The sequence below is a fragment of the Echeneis naucrates genome, chromosome 11 (assembly GCF_900963305.1).
Source record: "Echeneis naucrates chromosome 11, fEcheNa1.1, whole genome shotgun sequence".
NCBI lineage: Eukaryota > Metazoa > Chordata > Actinopteri > Carangiformes > Echeneidae > Echeneis > Echeneis naucrates.
This window is the reverse complement of record NC_042521.1, coordinates 12,117,194-12,141,350: the sequence shown is the minus strand read 5'-3', so window position 1 is coordinate 12,141,350 and position 24,157 is coordinate 12,117,194. Positions and strand designations below refer to the sequence as shown.

The following is a 24,157-nucleotide window of genomic DNA, read 5'->3' as shown; positions in this document are numbered from 1 at the left end:
GACCATTTGTTTCGTTATATTCATTTAATTATGAATAAAACAAAAGTGTGAAGAACATAACAATCCACGGACAGCCGACTTTTTGTCTTAATTTCCCCTTTCAGTAAGCTGCTCTAAAGATGGTATGTTTACGGGATGCCAGTCTAACGCGTAAAAATTTACATAAGAGTAATTGTGTCATATAAATGTTATTGTATATTACAATTTTACATGCCGGGTGGCTTGTTTTAAACAGCACGAGCGGTTTGCTCTCATGCCTTTTTGTTGCCGTTAATTTTTTAATTATTGAAAATCATTCTAAAACCATGCACGCCTTTTGTGTAATTATATTGTTACATATATAATTATACAGGAACGGTAAATGGAAAGTCAAAGCGTATGAATAAGCAAAACGTATAAACATCTGTGCTGCTGATGGAAAAATTATTATAGACAATAAATTAAATTGAAGCTTCTTCTGTTGGCTTCCTATGATTGTGTGACATGGTGATGTCATTTAAAAGCAAATATTGGGAATTTAATGACTGTGATACATTAAGGTGAATTTCGGTGTAAGATTTTAATGAGACTTTATTTGACGAGTTGCTGCGAGTTCTGTTTTGTTTTAAATGTGCTTGTAAGCGAAGCTTCTTGACTCTTAACGCATCACTCACTGTCGATAATTACGTGGTGGCAGAGTGTGAACTTTTACTTTTTTCTTTTTCTTTTTTCCCACTTTTCTTGAAAATATTTTATTTTTGAGTGACTATATGCAGATGTCACGCAGACGCAGCCAAAGTCCCCCCTCGGTTTGGCTGCATTTAATGAAAATGATTCAGTCTTACTGGCAGTCAAACGTCAGATTTGGAACCAAACCGGTCCTCATTCAGGGCCCCGGCTCCTGTGGTTGTTTTTTGTGGTTGTTTTTTCCAGCTGGTCTGCTGATAACGGTGTAAGCCTGGTTTTGTTCAATGTGCCAACTTCATTCTTTATCTCTTGTCCTATTAATGTCAAGCACATAAGCTTGAGGACGTTACACTCCCAGGATTTAGAGTTAATCTGAAACTTATGTAGACTTAATGTGCATGGCTACAGTCACGGAAAGATAAAAAAGAAATCGGCATATAACTCAGTTTATTATTTTTTGTTTAATTTGCCAAACACGTGTATTTTTTTTGGACCCATGTTCAGTATTTTAATACACGGTGTTATCTCTGTCACATTGTCTCTGCTGCGGGGCTTCTGTCACGTCCTCTGTACCTTCTCTCCGACCCTCGCCCTCTTCAGTTAACCCTGAAAGTCAGCTTTAACTTTAACTGCAGTCGAAAATATGTGTTGCCTTGATCAGGTTCTTATCCCGAACCTGGGCACTAAATTATCAGAGACTGGTGTTACTATAGCTATTATTATGAGTAGTTGTAGTAATAGTATTAATAAATAATGTCGTCATTATTATTGTTAGTGGTATTACTCGTACTTTACGTGGTGGTATTTTCTATTATTAGCAGTATCCAGTGCAGTAGTGGTGATGAATTAAGGTTTACTGGTTCTCAGTTGTAGCCATTCATAGTTTCTTTTTTCTATTAAATTTGAGGGTCTATTAGATTTTCTCAATGGGTGTAATCATTTTTTTAATGTACAACATGGTGATTTAAAGTCAGCTAAAAGTTTGAATGTGGACTCACTATCTCTGAACACTCTGGATTCAGATATGTTGTGCTTGTGACACTCCTGTGGCCAGATAGTTGATTCAGTGAAATGAGACAGTTGCTTGTGTGCACAGGCCCAAAATACTGTATTGCCCTCTGGCGTAGAGCAGCGGAGCTCGTAGGTGTTATGAGAGCAGAGATTGGAGAAGAGTGAGATGTTTGACTGCTGAGCGCATCCTGGAGCCCAAAAGCCCCCTAAGATGAGCGGAACAGCTGAAGCTTTAAAGCGGAAGTTTCAGTAGTAAAGAGAGGCAGCTAGTTGGTTTCCAGAGATCATGGCACCACCCCATTGGTCTGCTGACGAACAAAACAAGCCTGCAAGTCCCGCCTCCAATCCAGTCCTGAGGCGACAGTCCAAAGCTCACAGTGCAGCGCCCCGCCTATCTCTCTGCTATCATGAGCCATCTTTGATGGGACAGCCCAGACACTGTGGCAGGAAGGCGAAGGAGGTTGGGCTAGATCAGTGTTCAAGAATTGAATTTTGCTGCCACACTAAGGATAAACTGTGAATTACAGTTGACTTAGTCTTTTTAAAGGATTAATTAACCTATTTTAAAGCAAACGTGCGTAAACCAGCCTAGTTCTGTTGTGATCCGCTTTAAAGTATTTAATCACCAGTATGGGAAGACAATAAAACAAAAAAACGTGTTCAAGCTTTAACCAAATGTTTTTGTCAGTGCTGTTTTAAAATACAATACCATGTTATTCTAGTGCTGAACATAGGATGGCTTATCTGAGAAGTTCACGTTTTGTCGGCTTAACAGAAAACACTCGGCATCTCTGCGCCAATTTCACGTTTTCCGAGAGTCTAAGCCAGAAACTGTGAATTAGTGAATAAGCTGATTTGCATCATTGTAAGGGTCAAACGGACCACACATCTAACACGTAGCCTCGCCTCGCCTGGCCTTGCATGTGTCTCCCCTGAATGCCAGACGCGGTTGCACACAGACTGGAGCAGCACTAGGCATTGTGCTTTACATTGACCTTCGCTGTCTCCGTGCGTAATGGAGGCGAGGCCGACAACCTTCGCCCACCCAACAATATAGCTCCGATCAACCCTGAGAAACTGGAGTTTGGTTTGGAAGTTAATCTCGTAATACACCACAAAGACCGGAGCAGACATGAGTTTATCCTGGACCGTGACAGCGGTCAAATAGAAGCACTTGACCGAGATTATGTGAGAGCCCCCTCCATGTCCCAGCCCTGGCCTTATTTGCCCGGAGTCCTGACCTGATTTTCCTTCTACGATTCGTCCTTTAGATCAATTTAATTTAATTTCAAATATAAATGCCACAATTTACTGTGTACATTTATGAAGGAGCTATATACTATGCTTTAAAAGACAAAAGGCGTGTTGGTTGTGCGCATCCGATGCACGATCTTTTTCATATGCGTGTTAAATTCTCTTAACTCAAAACCAGCCTTCATATTTCACCTTACAGTGAAAGAATAAGAGTGAATAAGCATAACCATGCTGAGCGTATGTTCAGGCCAGTTTGAGTAGCAAAGCTTTGTTAAATCAGTTGTTCCGTGTGCCTTTCTTAAAAAAATAGAACTATTTAAAACCTAAATAAACTAATTTGAAGGCTAATGTCAGATTATTTGGCTTCTATTTTTAGATGCCAGCGGTGCGATTTTTATCTTTATCATTTTATTTTTTGTCTTCACCCTCTGTATCTGGATCAGTTCAGACTTGCTCCTTATTTGATCTTGGATAACGAAATAGCGAGGTGCAATTGGTTATAAATTGTCATATGAAAGGGGCTAAAAGCGACATATTTGATTTAGCTATCCTGAATTCACTGAACAAACCTCTTTATCATGAGTCCGAATCTAAATACTCAAGATTGCACAGTCTCTGGAGCGTAGTAGGGATTTGCACACCTGAAATAACACGAAGACATATCTCAGGAGGTTACGAACGCAATGTGAATTTCTAAACTTCAAAACGTAATTATCAAAATAGCGTGAACGGGCGCTGCGTGCGTGACTTGAATTTTTTTCCCAATCGCCATGTTAAAATATATATATTTTTTTGACATCCTGTATTTTGATGTGGTGGATCAAAGTGAAGCCGGATTTGGTGCCGAAATCCAACGAAAGGTCAAATTGTATTTAGACGTTTCTAATAAATACAAAATACTCACTTGAGAAAGTAAGAATTATTAATTCACCAGACTAAATCCGCTTACTTTGGAGTATGCGGACACAATTCGAAGACTGAGATTTAAGAGGAAACTCCATGCCTATTGTAAATGAACGACGTGGCTAATTTCTGACTTTGTATATTTTGCTATTCTTTTCTAAATGAACTGTGTTATAAACAGCTAAAATTTGAACCAGTATTTTCACTTTTTGGATAATAATTCCTTTTACTTTTCAGGATTGCCTTTTGTTCTCCCACTGAAGATAATGTTATGTCCACCCTTTTTTTTTGTCCAGGCCTCCTGGCGCCCTATTTCCCAGGATACCCCTGTCCGGGCTAATCAATCTCTGTGGGTCTCCGCTGGTTTGTCGGTGGCTGCTCCCGTTGACCGTGGAGTTGGCCAGTTTCCCTGCGTGGCCCCTGTGTGGTCTACTTGGGCCCCTCTGTCGTCGCCATCGATGTCTGCCCACATTTCTATCACCTGTGGATAAATCAACAGTTGTTCACTACACCAGGTAGGGCGCAAATTTCCGCAGATTATTCTAGCTCCTTCACTTCCTATTCAACAACAGTACGGGATCTGATTGTTTCATGTTTCACTTTGATGGTTTTATAATCCTCACGCAGCTGCAGGATCGTATCAGTGTAAGCAGCAACATATAACGTCAGAGCCAGGACCATTTAGCCAATAATTCAAGTTCAAAACCATTTTTTATAAAAGCAACTCGTATAATAAAAATGTGTAATTGAAGAGAATACACACAACTGTGACGTCGGCAACGGGTCATTTGCTACCAAAATCTATTCAGGTAATGATTTCATTAATCCGCTGGTCAGCATTTTGTTGTCATTTTACAGCCACACTGTGCGCTTTAGAAAACTCTACTTTGAAGTTGTGATTTGTAATTTGTTATCTGGAGCAAGGCACCCACGCCGCTGTACACACTTCTCTATAATATCTCTTCGGCCTCCTGCACAACTAACTACAATCTACTACACACAGTGTCCTCTTTTTGCTGCTTTGAGGCGCAGGTGTGATGGCTGCTTTCCCCCTATATTATAAACCGAAAACAAAACAGTCCCTACTAAAACTCCGGGCTTTTTTTTATTCCACTCAAAGACTTAAACTACAGGAGGTTTCTTTGCAAGACACTGAGAGCCTATTTGGGCTCTTTACAGCCTATAGGCCTACCTGACGTGGCGTTAAACTGTACTTTCAGATCCTCCCCAGGCTTGATTGTTTATTTGTTGTCTAACAAGGTTTTATGGCAGAAGGATTGGGCAATCTGTATGTGGCATTCTCTTCCTGTCACAACCGCTGCACTTCTGACACTCTGGACAAACACCCCTTCTTCAATCCAAGTTAATATATTGTGTTGGAATCAGTCAACTCACATTAATACGTTAAAATGTTATATAAGTATTTAATTTCATCCAAAAACATCCATGTGTGCTTCAGGGTCTGTGACTGTGTGTGTGTGTGTGTGTGTGTGTGTGTGTGCGCGCGCGCGTCGAGGTACAAAAATATACAGACTTGAATGGAAAGAAATGGCGCAGTGTAAACACCAATTTGTTTACGTCTGTCTGTCAAAATATTGTGTCAATGTTGGCTTTTAGATTGGACAAAACTATTTAGAGTGTAGAGTGCCCTGATGCTAATGGGCCACATTTCTGATGATACACTATTAATAAGGTGGCGTCCATGTTACTTTTCTTCAGCTCAGAGTTAAAGGCTCCCATTATCGACCAATCTTAGAACCTAAAGCCTGCATAAATGCAGCAGCAATTACAGGAACTCCATCCGGGCCTCAGCGAGCTTTTTGCTCTCTGTGAGGAAGTCGCTCCCTCCCCCGAACTTGAAGTCGACCGTACAGACAAAGGTTTGGCTTTGAGGGTTTTTTACACAGCGCCAGACTGTAGTTTTGGTCAGGGGAAACCGCACATGAAGCATAGTCAGAGGATCAGCAGAAAACTTCCTTTAATACAAAACACATTTGACCTAGAATAACCTCCTGACATTCAATGTCTGTCTCTGTCTTTAAGGGTTATTTGACAAAATGTTGCAGGTGACGATTGGTCAAATGGTGAGAGATAGACCAATATACTGTAAGTAGAAATCTTACCTTAGATATGTTAAGACATGGTGTTTCTATGTTGTTGAAAATCCTCCGTTACTGACTTTGAGTCCGTGTAGGTGGCGACTTCCTATCACGCTTGGCCAGTTTTGTGGTGTCTGTCTGAGTGGGGAGGAAAAAAAGGCACTGCAGAATACTATAGCAGCTATAAAATCGCAGGTCTGTGCAGAGCTGGCTTTGGTTTTCCTGGGCATCCTGTGCACAATTACAGCTTAAAAGCTTCAGCACAACTCGTAGAATTTGTCTGGATTGACCGAGAGGCGGAGCGTAGGGTCGCAAAGACTGTGGAGTTGCTTGTGTCCCAGCAATTTATCTAAATAAGACGGCCTGTAAGAGTAACAGTGGATAGCACCGAGGCCGCATGGTTTTTCCTATTTTGATTCACTCCTGGGGTGTTAGTTGGTGCTTGCAGCGCCTTACTGAGCGTGATATTTCAAGGTTGTGTTTCACATGTGCCATCAGCAGTCCCCTTGGGTCCCATGTGCACCATCAGGCTGTGGGGCCAGGCCAGCCCGCGACGGTCTTAATCCAAGCTCAGGTCTCTCATTCACAGCACATTAGAGTCAGGTTGCAGCTTCTCTAAAACGAGCTCCACGGTGGCCCCACAGCACAGAGCCAGGGAATGTACACTGAGAGTTAATGACCAAATCAAATGGAAGAAATTTTTGAATTTGAAATGATTCAACGTATTGTATTTGCGTTATTTTTTGCTTTCACGGAAAGTAACCATGTGCTCCATCTGCGTTTTCATTTGTCTGTTTATGGCATTAAGATTTTTGGATTATATATACAGCTACCATCTTTAGAATAGATAAAATTAATAAAAAATATCAACAAATTGAAGCCTTATTTAATTAATTTTGGATTCTGCGCAACAGTTCTCTTCTTTGCCCTTTGATTTTGTGCGTGTGTTGATGGGGTTTACAAATGTATCTATCTATATATGCTGGTGGGAATAATTATTCATCAAAACATAAAAATGGCTGTGCGCTAGAATATTTCACAAATAAATAAAAATTTTTACACAGAAACGGGAAGAAATCACCGTGCGTAAAGGCAGAACGAGCTTAAATGCTGCGACTTTTGGAGATGTTTTTAGTGACATGACAGTAGTCATTAAATCTGAACATTAGAAGTAAAACAAAGCATTTGGATTAAGATAATTCATATAAAATGCGTTTGTTTTAGTAACATTTAACTATTTAACACTAGCACTGTTTTAATGATTGTAGGCGTCAGACTTTAACCCTGGGTTCATGCGCTTTTTCCCTCTATAAAACCCGTGGTCTTTTCTGAGAGGAATATATTGGGTTCTTCTGTTGCTGCAACTAAAAACGAAATATTACAACAATAAAAAGATCTCATATCTTAAAATTACGATTTTAATTGCGTAAATGTTGATGCACGGTTTAAAAGACAAAGTTTCATTGGTACTCTTAAAATTGCAATTCCTGTTTACGATAAAATGAAGATTTTTCTCTCACCATTTTCTTTATTTCATTAATTTATTTTTTAAAATCAGCTTTGTCTTTGTTATGCTGGTACTAAAGACAAGGCAGTGGTCAGCTGAAACATTAGCCGCTACTTTGAACATGACCCTGATAACCAAATGCCCACTGGGCCAAATGCTGTGCTGTAAAACCACCAAATGATGATGACTGAGACATTTCTAGGGGAGACTTTAGAGATAAGTTGGATGGTCCCATCCTCCAGTTTAAGTCTGTGCGGTCAATGCACAGGAAAAAGCTACTTTAGTTCATGTCAAATAGGATTTAAACAACTTATTATGCATTATCTGTTTTGTTTGTTTCATGCACTGCATATGTCCTTAAAAACACTGAAAACTAAAAAAATAAAAAGCAAACAAACAAAAAAAAAATCTCAAAATACGCACACACATTTTCCAGGACAGGCTATGCAGAAGCACACAGAACATCTGGGAAATTGTTACTGATGGTTTGGCAAAGGCCTCGATAGAAATCCCTGTTTTCTAAATTTACCATCCAGCATCCAGTTATAGTTGTCTGTCTTCTGACTTTGTTGCATGTAGAGGAATTCATTTTTGAGCCGACATGGCGATAAACCACCAATGTCAAGCTTTAGGGCACACAGCAGTCATGTCTCTTACACTCCGACACACACTCTTGTTCTTTCCAGCACACACGCGCAAACGCGCGCACGCGAGCATATACACACACAGCTGGCAAGACATGCGCGCGCGCGCGCACACAGCCTGAAAATCTGTCAATTTCTGCCGCGTGGTCACGTGACCTCCTCCTCTGTGGAGTGGATGGAGATGGCTCTCCACGTCAGCTTACGTCTCCAAATTTCTGTTTAGCGAACCTGCTTCAAAGAGGCAGGAGGCACGGCGCTTCAGAGCCATGTTAAGGGCGGTTATAGAAGAATCAAACCCCAACATAGAGTTATAGTAGAGGGTGAACTACGATGATGGATTTTGACGAGAGAGTCCCCGTCGGATCGAACATGTATTTGCCCAGTTGCACTTATTACGTGTCGGCGGGGGCTGATTTCTCCGGTCTTCCCTCTTTTTTATCCCAGACCCCGTCCACCCGCCCCATGACATACTCCTACTCCTCTAACCTGCCGCAGGTTCAACCCGTCAGAGAGGTGACGTTCAGGGACTATGCAGCCATTGACGCGTCCGGTAAATGGCCGCACCGGGGGAACTTGGCTCAGTGCTACCCCAGCGCAGAGGACATGGTGCACCGGGACTGTCTTTCGGCGCAAACCGCCGTCGTAGGGGACATGTTCGGTAAAAACAGCCCTGCAGCCGCCGCCGCCGCTTACCACCACCACCACCACCACCACCACCACCATACCAGCGCCGGGTCCGCCGCCTCCAATTTCTACGGTAACGTGGGCAGAAATGGCGTTTTGCCACAAGCCTTCGATCAATTTTACGAGACAGCGTACGGCAACGCGTCGGAAAGTTCCTCCACAAATGGCTACTCAGGGGACAAAACAACGACCAAGCAGCCCGGCTCTGCGCAGGAGGAAGAGCCGTCGTGCCGGGACACCGAGGCGAAGGAGCCTCGGGATGAGACGAGCAGTCCGGAGTTGTCTTCCGGCAACAATGAGGAGAAATCCAGCAGCAGTACGTATTAAAGTCAGCGCCATGGTTATTAGAGAAAGTTTGCAATCTTACGCGCTGCTGTTAAAAATTTTATATGCTGTTTTATAAGCATATAAGGTTTATAGAGGGCCTGTAGACCCCCCACCCCCAACAAAACTTTGTTATAAACTGCAGGATCACGTGTTTGGAATTGAAATTGGCCGTGAAAGACAACAGGCCCGTGATTTTTCTTTAACACTCCCTGACGTTTCAGAAAAGGCACCCAGTTATAAACCTAAATTCCTACAGGCTGCAGACCTGTGTTAATTCGCTATTATATATGTGCTTGTTTCACGCGTTCTTAGCATTAAAGGCACATTTGCATGTTATGAGGGTGATGCCTCTAGTTTAAGATTTAGCACACATGAGCTCCTGTGTTAAAGCTATTATAGACGTTTGCGTTCCCATGTGTACATTTTTCCCCTTTGCATGTTCTATAAACGCAATATTTTCATATAAAGTGTCTGATGCGGGCCCATCTACTTTTCCTATAGCTAGGCAGTCTGTTGTATTTGAACGGGACCGTGTTGTTTTCATTTGCTAGAAAAGGTCAAAGCCCAAGTGTATTGTCTGGTGAACCAGTAGCAAATGGTTTGGTAATCTATCCAGTGTAGTACAACATGACTGTATTTGACAATTGAAATGTTGAAATGGGAAATGTGTTGTTAATGCTTTGTGTAGAAGGAATCCGTCCATGCATAATCTGGGTAACTTCCACGGGTATAAATCTTTTTGTTATATAGTCATGGCTTATTTGAAATGTTTATATTTTCTATGAACTGCATAATCTTTCTTTTTCTGTGCCTTCCAGGTGGACAGAGGACTCGTAAGAAAAGGTGCCCTTACTCCAAATATCAGATCAGAGAACTTGAGAGAGAATTTTTTTTCAGTGTGTACATTAACAAGGAGAAACGCCTGCAACTGTCTCGGATGCTCAACCTTACCGATCGACAAGTGAAGATTTGGTTTCAAAATCGCCGCATGAAGGAGAAGAAACTGAACAGAGATAGATTACAATATTATACGTCCAATCCTCTGCTTTAGAGGTCAAGACGACGTAGCATCGGCTCAAATAGCACTCTGTTGCAGCACTGAGTGCGTTCACAGACTGACTCTCTGGCTGTGACTCTCACTGTGTACATTGTGTACCACAATGGCCGCGACAGCAGCAGCAACACTGCTCAATGGTTAATTTCAAGTTCGAGGACAACAGTATCCTGTGATCTGAGTAACCAAAAGAGTGAGCATGAATTAAGGCAGTCTGTGAACTTTGATGTCGCTCTGCAGACAGTTCTACGGGAAAATGTATAGATATGTATTTTTGTTTTGTCCTCGCCAAGACTGTGTGTGCGAAGGCCCATGTTAGTGTTATTGTGACTCAGATGCCTTGTTTATTTTCTTTTCACGCGGGCAAAAAAAATTGAAGTCACGAAATGACTGACTCGATGTATTTTGTAATCAAAAGATTTAATTACATTTCTTTCTGTGTTTAAAATCAGAAAAGCGGTGAATTTAGGATGATGGCAGATGTGTGATATTGGTGTGACCAAATAATGAGTCCGTACAGGATAAGAATGTAATATGTTTCTGTTTTGTCATCTTATTTATTTCGTAGCCACTCGTTTACTATCTCCTTTAGTGTCACGCCTAAACAAGTCAAAGTCGATTCATACACACGGGCTATTTGGATTCTTGGTGAGTCTGGGCTGACCTCACAACAAGCTTCTATGGTCTTTCTAGTGACCTGCAGATAATGAGGGCTGAGTATTTATATTTTGAGTATCTGTCAATGCCAGAATCCGTATTGTCCCCCTTTTTTTATTTTTTCGAGATCAGGTGAGTATTGACAATGCAGACCAAACCAGAGAGATAAGCTTGTCCACTGGATCAGTGTGGAGATGCACTGAGGTACACGCCCAACATATCCATACAGGTATATATATGCAGCGGACCTCTTCGGTCTAATATCAATGCGCAAAGCAAAATATTTTTCTTCTCGACGCATGATCCTTTGGTACTTGCAGTGTAAACATTAAAAAAATTCTACATTTTCAAGTGTGCAGTCAGGGCGAGGCTGATCAGGGTCATCGCATTGAATCAACTGCTTGGTATGCCCTAACTATTGTGTATTATACTATATTTCCAAATAAAAAAAGAAAAAAAACGAATGAAAAAGATGATTGAAAAAAAAAAAGTTTCTGTGATTATTATTTTTTTAACCGATTTTTATTTAATATATCTGAAGAAAAATACTCACATGACAATCATTTCCCGCTGAAGGAAAACATTAAACTCACACTATTTAGAAAACAAAAGGCTACAGTGTATAAAAGCTGAGGGCTCACATGCAAATTATTAACTAAACCATCAAACCTTACAAACGCACATACAATACTTCCTGCAAGTGTAATCATGAGTTTATATTTATTTATTTTGAAAAAGTTCATAAAGTGAATAATGAATTATTAAAAAAAACTGTCATGTCTTGTTAAATCAGTGTCACCTAATCCTAAATGTTTAATTATGGAAATTTAACACATACAATGTAGATTAACACAAATATGCATAATGTTAAATATACCTTTTTCTGTGCGGTGGTTAATTCTGACTTTAAATAAAACTATTCTTCATGCTGTATTCTTATACTGCTGCGTTTTCCAATTATTTGAATCTCGTATCCCACAGTAATTTTGAGGCACTCTATTTGAAAGAAATGTGTCATCGAACCAAAGTGTAGGCCCACACTTAGCCTATATATCTCCACAACATTTATTGTTGACCAACATTCAACATTGCGACATCTCCACTGTGTTTTCAATTCGTTTAACACGCTCTCCCTCTGTCTCTCTGTAGTATGTGCGTGCTCGTGTGGGTGTGTGTGTGTGTGTGTGTGTGTGTGTGAACTGTCATTTCGCTGATTGGCTTTGGAGCCACCGCTCCAACAGCCTTTCTCCTTTGGCGAGGGTCGCCATATTTGCTGTTGTTATCACTATGTTTATGGGAGCTAGCCGCAGCGCATTGGCGTTCATATATGACAGTCAAAAGGGCCATAAACGCGGGGAGAGAGGCTGAAGTTTATGGTTGCCTCTCTCTGCCATAGTCCGGCCTTGCCTTGCGCATCCTTTACTGCGCGCTGGAATTCCGTCCCTAATTACGGGACATCCTCCTCGTTGCCGCAGCAACGCGGCCATAAAAGCTGTCTGAGAGTCTGGAGCATTTGTACAATTGGAGTGCAGTGCAATAAACCGTCTGAGACCCAAGGTTATTAACTGTTACCAAGGAGGCGAGAGCAACGACAGGGAGAGGACGCACAGGAAAAAGCCTCTGCTCGTTGGCCGCATCTGCTTCATTTGAGGGGCTTTTCCCCCTTCGCCTGCTTTATCCACCACGAATCAGTCGTGACAACTGCTCTTGGGATTGGACTGTGCTCCGCCACCGGGCGGCGCTATTGGGACCAATGTCATGGCCGTGGATCTTTTCGTCTTCAAGCTCACCTCAAATGCATGCAGGTAAAAGTTATCGACACAGTCTGGGTCTTGGATTGTAAGCTTCACTCCCGGGAACAAAGCCTCGGTAGCCGCGCGTGTTCACCGTGCAAGACCATTGTCAGTTATACGCGGAGGCTGATGGCTTTCGATAGGAGCCGTTTCGTGTTTAGTTTCCACATTTCTCTTGTGCTCACTGGGCCGTGCGGTAGAGAAAGTCTTCCTGGGGGCCCTAATAAGGCAACACATCTGTGCCAAGCCTTCATGCTGCATGTGCTATTCATTTTGCTGAGCTGGAGCTTTTTAATGGGTGAAGTATAGCATGGCCGGCTTGTACCTGGAGAGATCCGCAACCCCTTCCACTCCAACCACAAATGTTTTGGATTTGGGAAAGCCTACGTCTTTCTGTTTAAAGAAAATGGATGCAGTTGGTGTCTGAAAGATACAGCAGCATAAGCAGTGGCCGCTGTGTACAAAATAAATGTGCTCATTTTCCCCCAGCTCATGGTAATGCAGCTCATCTTGTATGCAGCTGGCCTTGTATACTCAATCTTCTTAAACTTTCTCCTATTCCAGGAATCCACTAACAACGTTTTGATGTCCTTCCAAAAACACTTGATTCTCTGTACGTGCCAAACGCTTAAAAGCACTTATTAGAAAAGTCGATTTGATTGTGATAAGGCAGCAAACGCTTCTCCCTTTTCCTTCCTGTCATACACGCAGATCTGCACTATCAGGCTATTCAGTGTCCAAGTGGCGAGTAGCTATTCTGGATCTTAATGCGTGTGGACCGAGTGTCTTTCTCTCTCTCTCTCTTTTTTTGTCTCTCGTGAAAAACAAATGCTTCCGCTGGACGTAATAAAACGCCGCATTATTGTTCATAACTGCACTCGGGACGAACATGATACGACTCAAACTGCCTGTTCGGCTACGATTATATGGGCCTGATCTAAGCCAGTGGTCAGAGTAAACTGTTTTGAGGATATAATAGCCAGGCAGCTGTGAAAATGAAGATTTAATAGCTACAATTAATAACTGTAACACAAAGATATCGATAGGCCTCCGTGCCAGTACAACACCACGAAGTGTGCTGGGCCCAAACAATTTAATACTGAGCGAACATAATTAATTGATGTATTTAGTTTCCTTACTGGATCATATGTCCCACAAAGAACAGGCCGCTGTGGGGAAGAGTACACCGACTTTGGGCTTAATGCTGTTAGTTCGAGTGCTGTTACTGGGCTAACATTGTAGTGAATTATTTTATGGTTTGGGGGGATTTACTTAACAGGCACAAATACTCGGCGCGCGGCTTTTCTATTTAAAACTTATTTATACACCAAAAATGCGCTTTACTTAATACATTTCTATGATATATCATTTTGCTTTTGAAACTGGTTATTGTATTATATCCACGCAGACATAAATATCCTACAAACAACTTCCAGTCATTTAAGCCTTTTGAAATATGTGAATTTTGAGCAACGGCGATTGACAAATGTCCGTCGTCGACGCACTTATCTAAGCCAGTGTGCATAAATGAGCTGTCAATGACAGCAGCTTTTGAAAAACCTAAATGGGCTCAATTTATGAATTTTTCCCAAATTTGCTCATTTGAGTACAACAGGCTGCAAACAAACCCGGGGGGCTGTAGCGGCCACCTGGGCCTGGTAATGGCAAAGCTGGCCGAGATTAACTTCAACCTGGAGAGAGCAATGGAGTGCACATGGCCAAGGACACTACTAGATGGAGGGAGAGTTTTATTGTGGCCCTTATTGCCCCAAATTGGACCGACAGGGTGACTTGAATGTGCAAGCTTTATGCCTGCTTTGCTCTGGCACAGTGTGACTGCTCCCTTACAGCACCGTGATCAATAATTTAGCAGTTTCGTTCATTTAAATTTGCCCACAGAGCACGGTATCCATTGTTTGAGGCTTACACGAAAAACAAATTATTGTTGCAGTGAAATCAAATAATAGATTATCTAAAAATAGTAAATGCAGGGTTGATTTTTACTTCATTCATTCATTCATTCATTTATTTGCGTTGTACATAATGGCTTCGGGTGGAGATGGTTTATATTTAGGCTACCGAATCAGTGAAAATACAAATACAACTTTTAGGCTACTAATAAAAAATATAATTTAAAAAATGATAAAGGAATAAAATATTGTTTATGGTTTGTGCATGTGAAATTAACCGCGTGTGTGTGTGTGTGTGTGTGTGTGTGTGTGTGTCTATATATATATATATATATATATATATATATATATATGCCTTTGTTGGTTAGGCTCAGTCGCCATGCAGGCAATATATATATATTTTTTTTATTTAACTTTTTTTTTTATTTTTTAAATTGGCTCACTCATTCAGATCACTGCATCAGACAGCCCTCATCTTGTGTTGTCAGGCAATCAGTGCATTTCCTGTTATGGAGGCTATGTCAGGCCATGATCTGTCTCATACTGAATGATTTATTTTTTGTATAAAGTCTTTTTCCGTTACTGTAACTGTAATAGCTTCTTTTGCAACAGGGGGAATGTTTTCTGTCTATACACGCTGTGCTAATCCTAGAATTTATATAATTCAATATCGCTTGAGATTGAGTTGAAATGCATTGCATTTGACGCATTGAAACAAAAGTTTAAACTATGTAAACTTGATGTCGGGGTTGAAAATCCCTTTGGAAAATATACCAAACGAAAATCTGGGGTGGGGGGGGGGGGGGGGTAAAGGAAGAATATCTGATGCCTCAGTCTAACTCTACTCGACATCAGTCTTTACATATTTGCGTTTAGTGCGGAAAGACTTCAGACTAAAGGATGCGTTTTCTAAAACCTCTTTTCCCCCTGAGTCATTTAGCCAAAGGCGATTTTCCCCCTGTAGTTTAAAACACTTTATTACTCTTGTATGGCTTTGTTTTTTATGCCTTTGTTGGTTCGGCTCAGTCGCCCTGCAGGCTACTTTTAAACTTGATTTGCCACCTTAAGGCCATTTTCCATAGCCTATAGAGTTTTTTAATGATTCGTTCTTGGTTTTTTTTTCAGTGAAAGTCTTATTTGGCACGTAGGTGCAACTATGAGACTCATCACTCATATCTCAAAGTGGGAGTGAGAGGTTTTATAAATTAGATGCTTCTAACCTTTGTTTCGTTGTGAATAATTTGCTCGTACGGTGAGGCAGCGTTTGATTGCTTGTACAGTTGCGGAGCTTGATTAAATGATGCTTTCTTGCGCTGCAGATCCCCCCCCCCACCCCACAAAAATCTATCATGAAACTTTGCATCATGTCAGACCTTGTCCCTTATCCGAGGTACTGGTGGTGCATTAAGGCGAGGTGAGAGAACACACTGATTGCTGTGCTGTCTCCTTTCTCTGCCTCAGTTCCATGATGGATATCGCTCCGGCTCCTACGTAGCCTCGTAGTGGGAGGGACTGCCCATCTTCCAGCATTTCCATTGGTTTTACAGCCCGCACGGCGGAGAGGGGGGTGCCTCTAATCATATCCAGCATGTTTTGTACAAGAAATGTCAGCCAGAAAGGGCTATCTTCTCCCTTCGCCAAAATACACCACAATAATGTCATGTTCGGACAGCCCGTCAGGAAATGCGTTTTTAGTGGATTCTCTGATCAGTGGCCGCACCGACAGCAGCGGAGGTCACTACACGGGTAGCGCGGTGTGCGTACCTCATAGCACCGCTGCAGAAGTGCCTTACGGACTACACAACTATGGATATTTCCCAGGTATGGGTAAAAGGAGCGAGGTTGGCCCCCAGAACATGGTTTCCGCCTCCGGGACGTACATGCCTAGCATGGAGATGTGGATGGACGCGCAGAGGTCATGTCGAATGGACCAAGAGCACCCGGTAGGTCCCCAGGTCGCGCCCTGCTCGTTCCCGCAGAACATTAAGGAAGAGAGCACCCACTGCCTGTATGAGCAGCCCAAATGTCCTAAAGCCTCCACCGCCGAAGATCTGACATATTCGAGGTTAACTTCAGCCGGCCTCGGGTCCGGTTCCTGTACTGTTACCGATGGCGGCGGGGGCTCAGTGCCTGTGCCGGGCTACTTCCGCTTGTCTCAGACGCACGCACATTCTCATAAACTTTACAACAGCAACGGCCCCCAGCCGAACCCTTCCCATTCTCATTTTGGCCTACACCCCACTGCTCCCGCTCGCTTCCACACACCACCAACCTCGACTTCTGCTCCAGCCACGGCGCAGGAAGGGAGGAACACCGAGGAGCCCCTGTCCTCTGCAAAAGCAGACGTACCGCCTCACGCTGCACCGGGGGCCGAGGACACACGAGAGTCATCGGATGCAGAAGCCTCCTCAGCTGACGAGACAGAGGAGCATGACAAAGAAAGCCCAGTAAAGACCAGAAAAGGTAACCACGGACCATCAGAGATGTTGTCCTGCCCTCTTGTTTTGATTGCATGAAGGTAGAGTGAGGATTTTAATGGCACCTGTCGTTTTATTTTACTGTTTAGGTTGCAGTGGCAAGTCGAGGAACAGGTCTCAAAACTTTATATTTACATGTCATTAGTTTTTCTTGTAGTAACACGTTTTTATGGTATAAATGCACTAAAATTGTGTGTTTGTGCACGAATGAATCAGTCCGTAGAATGAATATAATTTAGAAATTAGTCTAGGATGTAATGGGGCTTTAGTTAGGGTGTTGTTATCCATGAGTTTTTTGCAGCTAGATAATTATTTCTAAATAATGAAATATAGCCTAATACATTTTAAATGTATGTAGCCTAAGCCAGTGTTTCTTCTGCCCGCTGCGGACACGGGCCTTGGTGTATTAGTTTAGGCCTGCAACTCTTTACTATTCCGTAATGTAAATTATATATATTTATATATTCTATAATATTACTACTTCTGTTACGGTAAAATAATGTTTTAATGAATAATTAGACGTTAAATGTAATGTTATGTTTTTTGTAGTTGGTGAAATGTTTAAATTTCCAGTCTGTTGAGTGAAGAAGGCGTACTTTACGACATAAGACATACACACGCGTGTTACTGTAATAGGTGCAGAATACAGTGATAGACACACTCTCTCAAATGTCAGGATGTTCTCCTTCACCCAAATAACCCCCCACACACACAAAGGTACCACAGTGAGAAAAATCATCTTTTTTTTTTTTTCTTTAGGAGACGCTAAAAGTGGAGAAAACACGGCCAACTGGCTGACAGCAAAAAGCGGCAGGAAGAAACGCTGCCCATACACCAAGCACCAGACTCTGGAGCTGGAAAAGGAGTTCCTCTTCAACATGTACCTGACCCGAGAGCGCCGCCTAGAGATCAGTAAAAGCGTCCACCTGACGGACAGACAGGTTAAAATCTGGTTCCAGAACCGCAGGATGAAACTGAAGAAAATGACGCGAGAAAACAGGATCCGGGAGCTCACCTCCAACTACGGATTTTCGTGATGAACGAGGTGATCACATTGAAATAGAAGAAAATTGGTCAAATCAATTACTGCACCCCCTCCTCCCCCACCCCACTACCCCCTCTTCCAGTCCTACAGTCACCCCTCCGAGCCCCCCTCTCACTCCACCACCCCCCTCACCCCACCCTTCCTAACCACTTTGTCCACATGACTCATTTCGCTGTGGGGTCTACAACTTTTTTTTTTTTAATTTCGAGACATGCTCAATGCCATCGTTCTCTGAGCTACTGAGAAAAGGAGAAAAAAAGACAAAAATGAATGTTAGAGGGTTTAATTGGATTTTTTTCTGATGTTGTGTTTTTGTATTGTCGACACGTTTTTGTCACGTCTATCGTATGGTTGGGTAGTGTCTTCAGTGGAGTTAAATCAATGCAGTTAAACACACACACACACACACACACAGTGCCCAGAAAGGTCCTTTAAAACATCCACTTTGTCCCCACCTCTGGAAATTTGACTTTTTAAAAATCTAATCAAACAATCCTGAAGCCTTTTACTTTGAATTGGAAATGCATGATATAAAGTTTTCTTACATTTTTTAGAACCTCAGACCACCCTGAATTATAAATATAATGCCCATATTTCACCAAGGGAGAAATAGTTAATTCATCTATGACCATTAGATGTAGTCCATCACGATATAGGTCTATTCTATGTACGAGCTAAATGTATGAATTGAGTCTTTATTCACGTTGAGTACGTTTACACGAAAACAGTGCGCAAACTGAAGGAGGAATGTTTTTATTGTATATTTCTGTGTATATATGACATTGTGTTTTGTGTAATGCTTAATAAATTATAAGATCGCATTAAGGAGCAGCTGTTTGTATTTTTCTACGGTTGGGTTTTAATTTTGTAGTCTTCTGTAGACTTCATTTTGTACAGAAGCAGAAGAAAATTGGATTTGTTTGAAATTCTAAATCCAAAATAATACATGCTCCCTCGCCGGATACTGACTTGTTTTTTGTGGACCACTTTAGAAATGTTTCTGGGAGCTAATGTGATGGCCATCGGAAATAATTAAGATATTAGGCTATAAGCCGTCTAGCTGCATGCCCAGCCGGCTATTGTAGAGTTTTATGACTGGCTGGTATATGAGCTTTCTCCCTCTCCTCTAAGAGCAGCTTCAGTCGTGGGAGAGCCTTTCAGACGGAGAGGAGGCCCGGCTCTCAGCAGAAATCTGAACTGTACAGATACTCTGTGGATAAAAGATTACTTTTGGCTTTAGTTTGGAATATTGGGATTAAGATTTCGGGGATCGGGTGAGTCCATTCATCATTGTGAATTAGTCCTTTTTGCGCCCTGTTGCAGCGGCTTCACTTCAGTGTGAACAACACACACTTGCACTTTTTTCCGTGCAGACGAATTTGTGGACACTTGATGACGGAAGCGACCATCACGGTGCATTATGATTTGGCTGATTGTGTTTCACTTGAGGCCCGGATCGACTGTCGAGTGGTTTAGGTAGTTTCATGTTGTTGGGGTCCATCTCTAACTCTGCAACATGAAACTGTCTTAATTGCCCCAGTTACACACATCGAGCCCAAACGGAAAGCAAAATGTGGACATAAAGATGATGGGAATTGTTGAGAATTGTCATTTGGAAGCTTGGTCCAAACCTACTTGGATCACAAATCGGGGAGGGGTTGTCTAGCTACTTGTTTTTGTGTATATTCTTTCCCTATCACTTGTAATGTTCTCTGTAGAAATGCACTGTTTTGACGTTTGAGCCCAAGTGGGCATGTGTCTTGAATTTAAACGTGATCAAAGCTCAGCTGCAGTATGCGTCGTGGACTTGGGATTAAGAGTAAAGCCGTGAGTGTTTTCCGTGAGTAGTAGTGACGCAGACACGCCAGACAAGGCCTCGGTTACGACCACTGCAGTGGAGGGGAAGGGGAAGGTGAATGGGGCAACAGCGACCTCCGTGGGCAATGAGACCGGATGCTTCCGCTGCGCAATAGTGGCTCAGACAAAAGGAGGGGAAGGGCTTTATGGCGATATTTAGATCCGCCAGACAGGCTGTTATCTGCAGAGGCAAAAGAAGTGAATAGCCCCTGCGGTAAACCGAGTGAAAAAAAAAACTGATTTAGGTTTACAGCCTGAGAGCCATTGGCACAGTGGCGTATTTTCCTGCTCTGGAGGTGTTTGCCTATTCTAACTTTTAGTGCACAAATAGGCGCACGGCCGCTCCTTCCCCCCTCGGCTTGTTTGATGTCTGTTGGCCAAATAATGTGCAAGTACCAGTGAGGTGATAGTCGGCAACCAGAACCCACAATATGGACACCATGTCTCTTTCCTGTAGTCCTCTGCTGAATGCAGATAATTCCTGCGTATTGAATTGCTTGTGGCCTTGTGGGGTGTTGGCCAAGTTCCCCGTTTATTTGCTGGTAATAAATAAGGCATGCAGGGTAATATGTGAGAATTAAAGGTTGCTGCTTAATGCATCTGCAATGTGCAAAATGGTGATGGATTGAATGTGAATTTACACGTGCAGAGCCAGCGCCTTTCTCGAAATTACCATTTTTGTTTTGTTTTTTCTTTTCGTATCAAATCTACACCAAAGCATCATTAAAAAGTAAATATTATCCTTTCTGGTTGACGGAGTAGGTTAGAATGTATTTTCAGCTGAATACATTGCGCATCAATTGCGCTTTAAAACAAAAGTTCACACACGAGCTTGTCACAGGATATTTACCCGTATTTTATTACAGCGAGAAGATTCCTCTCTATTTTTTTACGTTTTTGCTTTATTTGTTTAATAACATCTTGACTCTACACCGTTACTACAACCATTAGGTTGTAATTAAATGTGTTGTTGTATTTACCACCTCTTGGAACATTTCGTTTTAAAAGCTGGAAACCGCAGAGGCCACATTACGCGTGTGTGTGGCTGTGTTTAGGTGTAACGTTAGACCAAATCACCGACTGCTGGCGGGTATTACAGTTCATTTGTTAATGGCAGTGATGATATCACCATATAGGCTATACAAGTGATAACGGTGGTGCAAATTATAAACGGGTTAACCGGCAGGTCAAGCAACGAGAAACCGGGTTCTGCCATCAATGTTATGTAGAGGAGATTTTTAACGCCCTTCGAGGTAGTCAGTAAAACACACACAGTTCATTCAGCTTCTTCCTACGTTTTAAATAAATGCCTGTTTCATTTTCTGTGTCTACGCGACTATTTCCTATCATACATGACGTTATATTTTAAATCACGCAGTCGCATGCTGTCCAGTAAATAATGTCTAACTTCAGTGAATTAAATGTTAGGTTTTCTGTCGTGATTGCGGTCGAATTATTAAATTTGAAACTCTAGCAAACAAAATAGCCCCGAAAATAAACAGCGCTATATTTGTTTTGGTTAACGTAACTGTTTTCAGAATGGAATTGATGAGTATTTTTCATCTTTGAAGAAACAGGAGTTTATCGAGTCCTTTTTTGGATATAGTAAATTTATGTACCCCTGTGTTGTTTTACTTAGTGCAGTATGCATCCCCTAATGTGCATTTTAATATCTTAGACGTGGAGCTTTGCCCCTTTTTATAAAACGACCTGTAATATCAAACCATTCAAATTGGTTGTTGTAGCGAAATCTCTCAATATAAGACATTAGCATCTGCTCTGTTTTCAACAAAGTTTTCACAGGCCCACGTATCATTGTGCTGTCTGTGTGAATGTTGAACATTAGAGCCCTAAGCTCTTTAATATATGCCATTTTGTCTTTGTAAGCCATGTTTGATATTTGAAGCTGAATTGGAGGAAATGTACGGACATTTGAAAATGTCTGATGTGTCCGAAACCAAATAACACAAATAAAAAATGGAAATAGTATGGACGTGATTCGAGATCCAGATGTTGTTTGAGCTTCATGTCGCAGAATTTCTTGGTGTGGCGGGGTTTAAAATGTGTTTTGGTGAGCAGCAGTGGTAGGGTGCTTACGTGTCCTATAAAGTAGCTCGTAAAATAAGACCTCCAAAAACATACTGTATCGTTTTGGAGAATCTAGGAGAGACCTAGGAGGGAACAGCAACAACTGGCTGAGACACTGTAAAAGAAAAAAAAGGGGAGAAGTCAGTCATTCATATTTCCCATCTCACAAATAGCAGATCTTGCTTATATCTGGATAATTCTTAGCTTTAAAAGTGGAGGTTGTTATAGGAGAAGCGGGTGAGTATTTAATGACCAAAGGGATTGATTTATCCTTTATTGTTCAGCCTTTATGATCACGTGTGTCTGCTACCCAATGGCATGGCAGCGTGGCTCCCCATTACTAGCCCACTGTAGTTCTCTGTGGGGCCAAGTTGCTACTTGATTTCTCCACATTGTTATTTTGTGAGGCTGGGTTTACTGCGTGTGTGTGTGTGTGTGGTGTGTGTGTGCGCGTTTTTACTTTTGCATGCATCTGCTGAATGACTGCGTACATGTGAAAGTATAATTTTTTTCTGCCATGTCGACATCCGGAACACTGACTAGTTACTACGTCGATTCCCTCATTCTTCCCGAGAGCGAGGAGGTCCCCGTGCCGAGATACTCCTCTGGTCCTGGGCTCCAGCATGCCAGACAACCCGCCTCTATCAGCGACCACAGCGAGCTTGGCACTTGCACCTTTCCGTCCAAACCTCCTGTATTCGGGCCGTCATGGAGCCACGTCCCGGCTCAGTTCCCAGGCACCGTGTCCTCTGTTTATCATCACCACTATGGGCATCCCCAAGGCTCGGTGGCTGCAGAGACAGATGGCCGATATCAGTCGTGGCTGCTGGAGCCCATGTCTGGGTCTCTGCCCATGACCGGATTACCGACGACCCATCATTACGGAATCAAACCGGAGGGTCTTGCGACGCGAGGTGACGGCGCGCTGCCGGGCTCCCACACGGCGCTGCTGCTCTCCGACTACGCCAACGGGACGGTGGCGACGACATCACCGGTGGAGAAGGATGCACTGTCCGGCCAAGCGGGGGACATGAGCGGAGAGGGCGAAGAGAAACCGGGCCTGGATCCAAGTAAGTGGCTGCAGAGTCCTTTATGTTTATAGTAGCCTATTTATACCGCAAAAAAAGCTTTGACTACTGTGGTGTGTGATGGGGGGGAGGGGGGGGTGCGCGTCTGTAGAGATGCCATTTAAGTGCCATGAACATGCCATTTCCTTATGTGGACGGTTAATGGCCCAGCTCTCCAATTGCTATATTAGTTATCCTTTGTCAGCTTTTAAAGTGAACGTGCCCAGAGAGAAGGACAAATGGGAGTGAGTCTTCTTCGGATGAATCCGCGTTTACACATGTGTAGTTATTATTTTTTTTTTTTTATCAGCATAGGATCATACTTGTCTGGGGTTTTTTTGTGTGTGCTTGCTGGGTTTTATCTTCTTCCTTTTTGGTCCGAGCCAAATTATGAGTGATGCATGTTTTTCCATTTGGCCACTCAGCACCGGCCCCTCACACCAGTGTCGCACCCCATTCTTTTCAGATAACCCAGTGTCCAACTGGCTCCACGCGAGTGCCACGAGAAAAAAACGCTGTCCGTACACCAAGCACCAGATCCTGGAGCTGGAGAAAGAGTTCCTCTTTAACACCTACCTGACCAGGGACCGTAGGTACGAGGTGGCAAGGCTGCTAAACCTCACCGAGAGACAGGTTAAAATCTGGTTCCAGAACCGCAGGATGAAGATGAAGAAGTTTAATAAAGACGGCGCACCTAAAGACGAGTGACTGAACCCTTAGATAGAGTATTTAGGCTGATGGCTGAGCTTTGTGTGTGAAAGCTCCTAACTCTGCTGGACCTTGTTTTTAAACTTCATTGTCTTATTGTTCTGTATAACAGCAGCTACTAGGCTTATTTGTCTTGTTAAAAAGAGCATGTTGGGCTTCAGTTTGATGCGACTGCCTTTATATTGCACAATTTTAACAGTGCCCACTCGTTTTTTTTATTTGTTCTTTTTTTACGTTGATTTGAATTAATACCTCGTTATATTGTAGGCTGTTAGTTGGCCTGGTCTCTGTGCTTGTTTGTGTATGGATGTTTCTAGCTGTGCGTGTTTTCTGGTTTGTAGCTCTATTTGTTGCCTATCTCTGAGTCACCTGAGCGTCTAGTTTGTAAACCGTGTTAATTTTATTG

At 42.4% G+C, this 24,157-nt stretch overlaps 3 protein-coding genes across 3 annotated transcripts; all 3 read left to right on the top strand.

Annotated features, from left to right (window-relative positions):
* Positions 1–8,414: 8,414 nt before the first annotated feature.
* On the top strand, positions 8,415–10,146 carry hoxa11a (homeobox A11a). Its single transcript, XM_029513686.1, has 2 exons — positions 8,415–9,084; positions 9,914–10,146. The coding sequence occupies exons 1-2, from the start codon at positions 8,415–8,417 to the stop codon at positions 10,144–10,146; spliced, it is 903 nt and encodes a 300-aa protein (XP_029369546.1).
* A 5,967-nt stretch (positions 10,147–16,113) lies between these two features.
* LOC115050697 (homeobox protein Hox-A10) lies at positions 16,114–18,023 on the top strand. The gene is made up of 2 exons (XM_029513685.1): positions 16,114–16,972; positions 17,746–18,023. The coding sequence occupies exons 1-2, from the start codon at positions 16,114–16,116 to the stop codon at positions 18,021–18,023; spliced, it is 1,137 nt and encodes a 378-aa protein (XP_029369545.1).
* A 4,470-nt stretch (positions 18,024–22,493) lies between these two features.
* Positions 22,494–23,751, top strand: hoxa9a (homeobox A9a). Its single transcript, XM_029513872.1, has 2 exons — positions 22,494–23,046; positions 23,510–23,751. The coding sequence occupies exons 1-2, from the start codon at positions 22,494–22,496 to the stop codon at positions 23,749–23,751; spliced, it is 795 nt and encodes a 264-aa protein (XP_029369732.1).
* Positions 23,752–24,157: the final 406 nt, after the last annotated feature.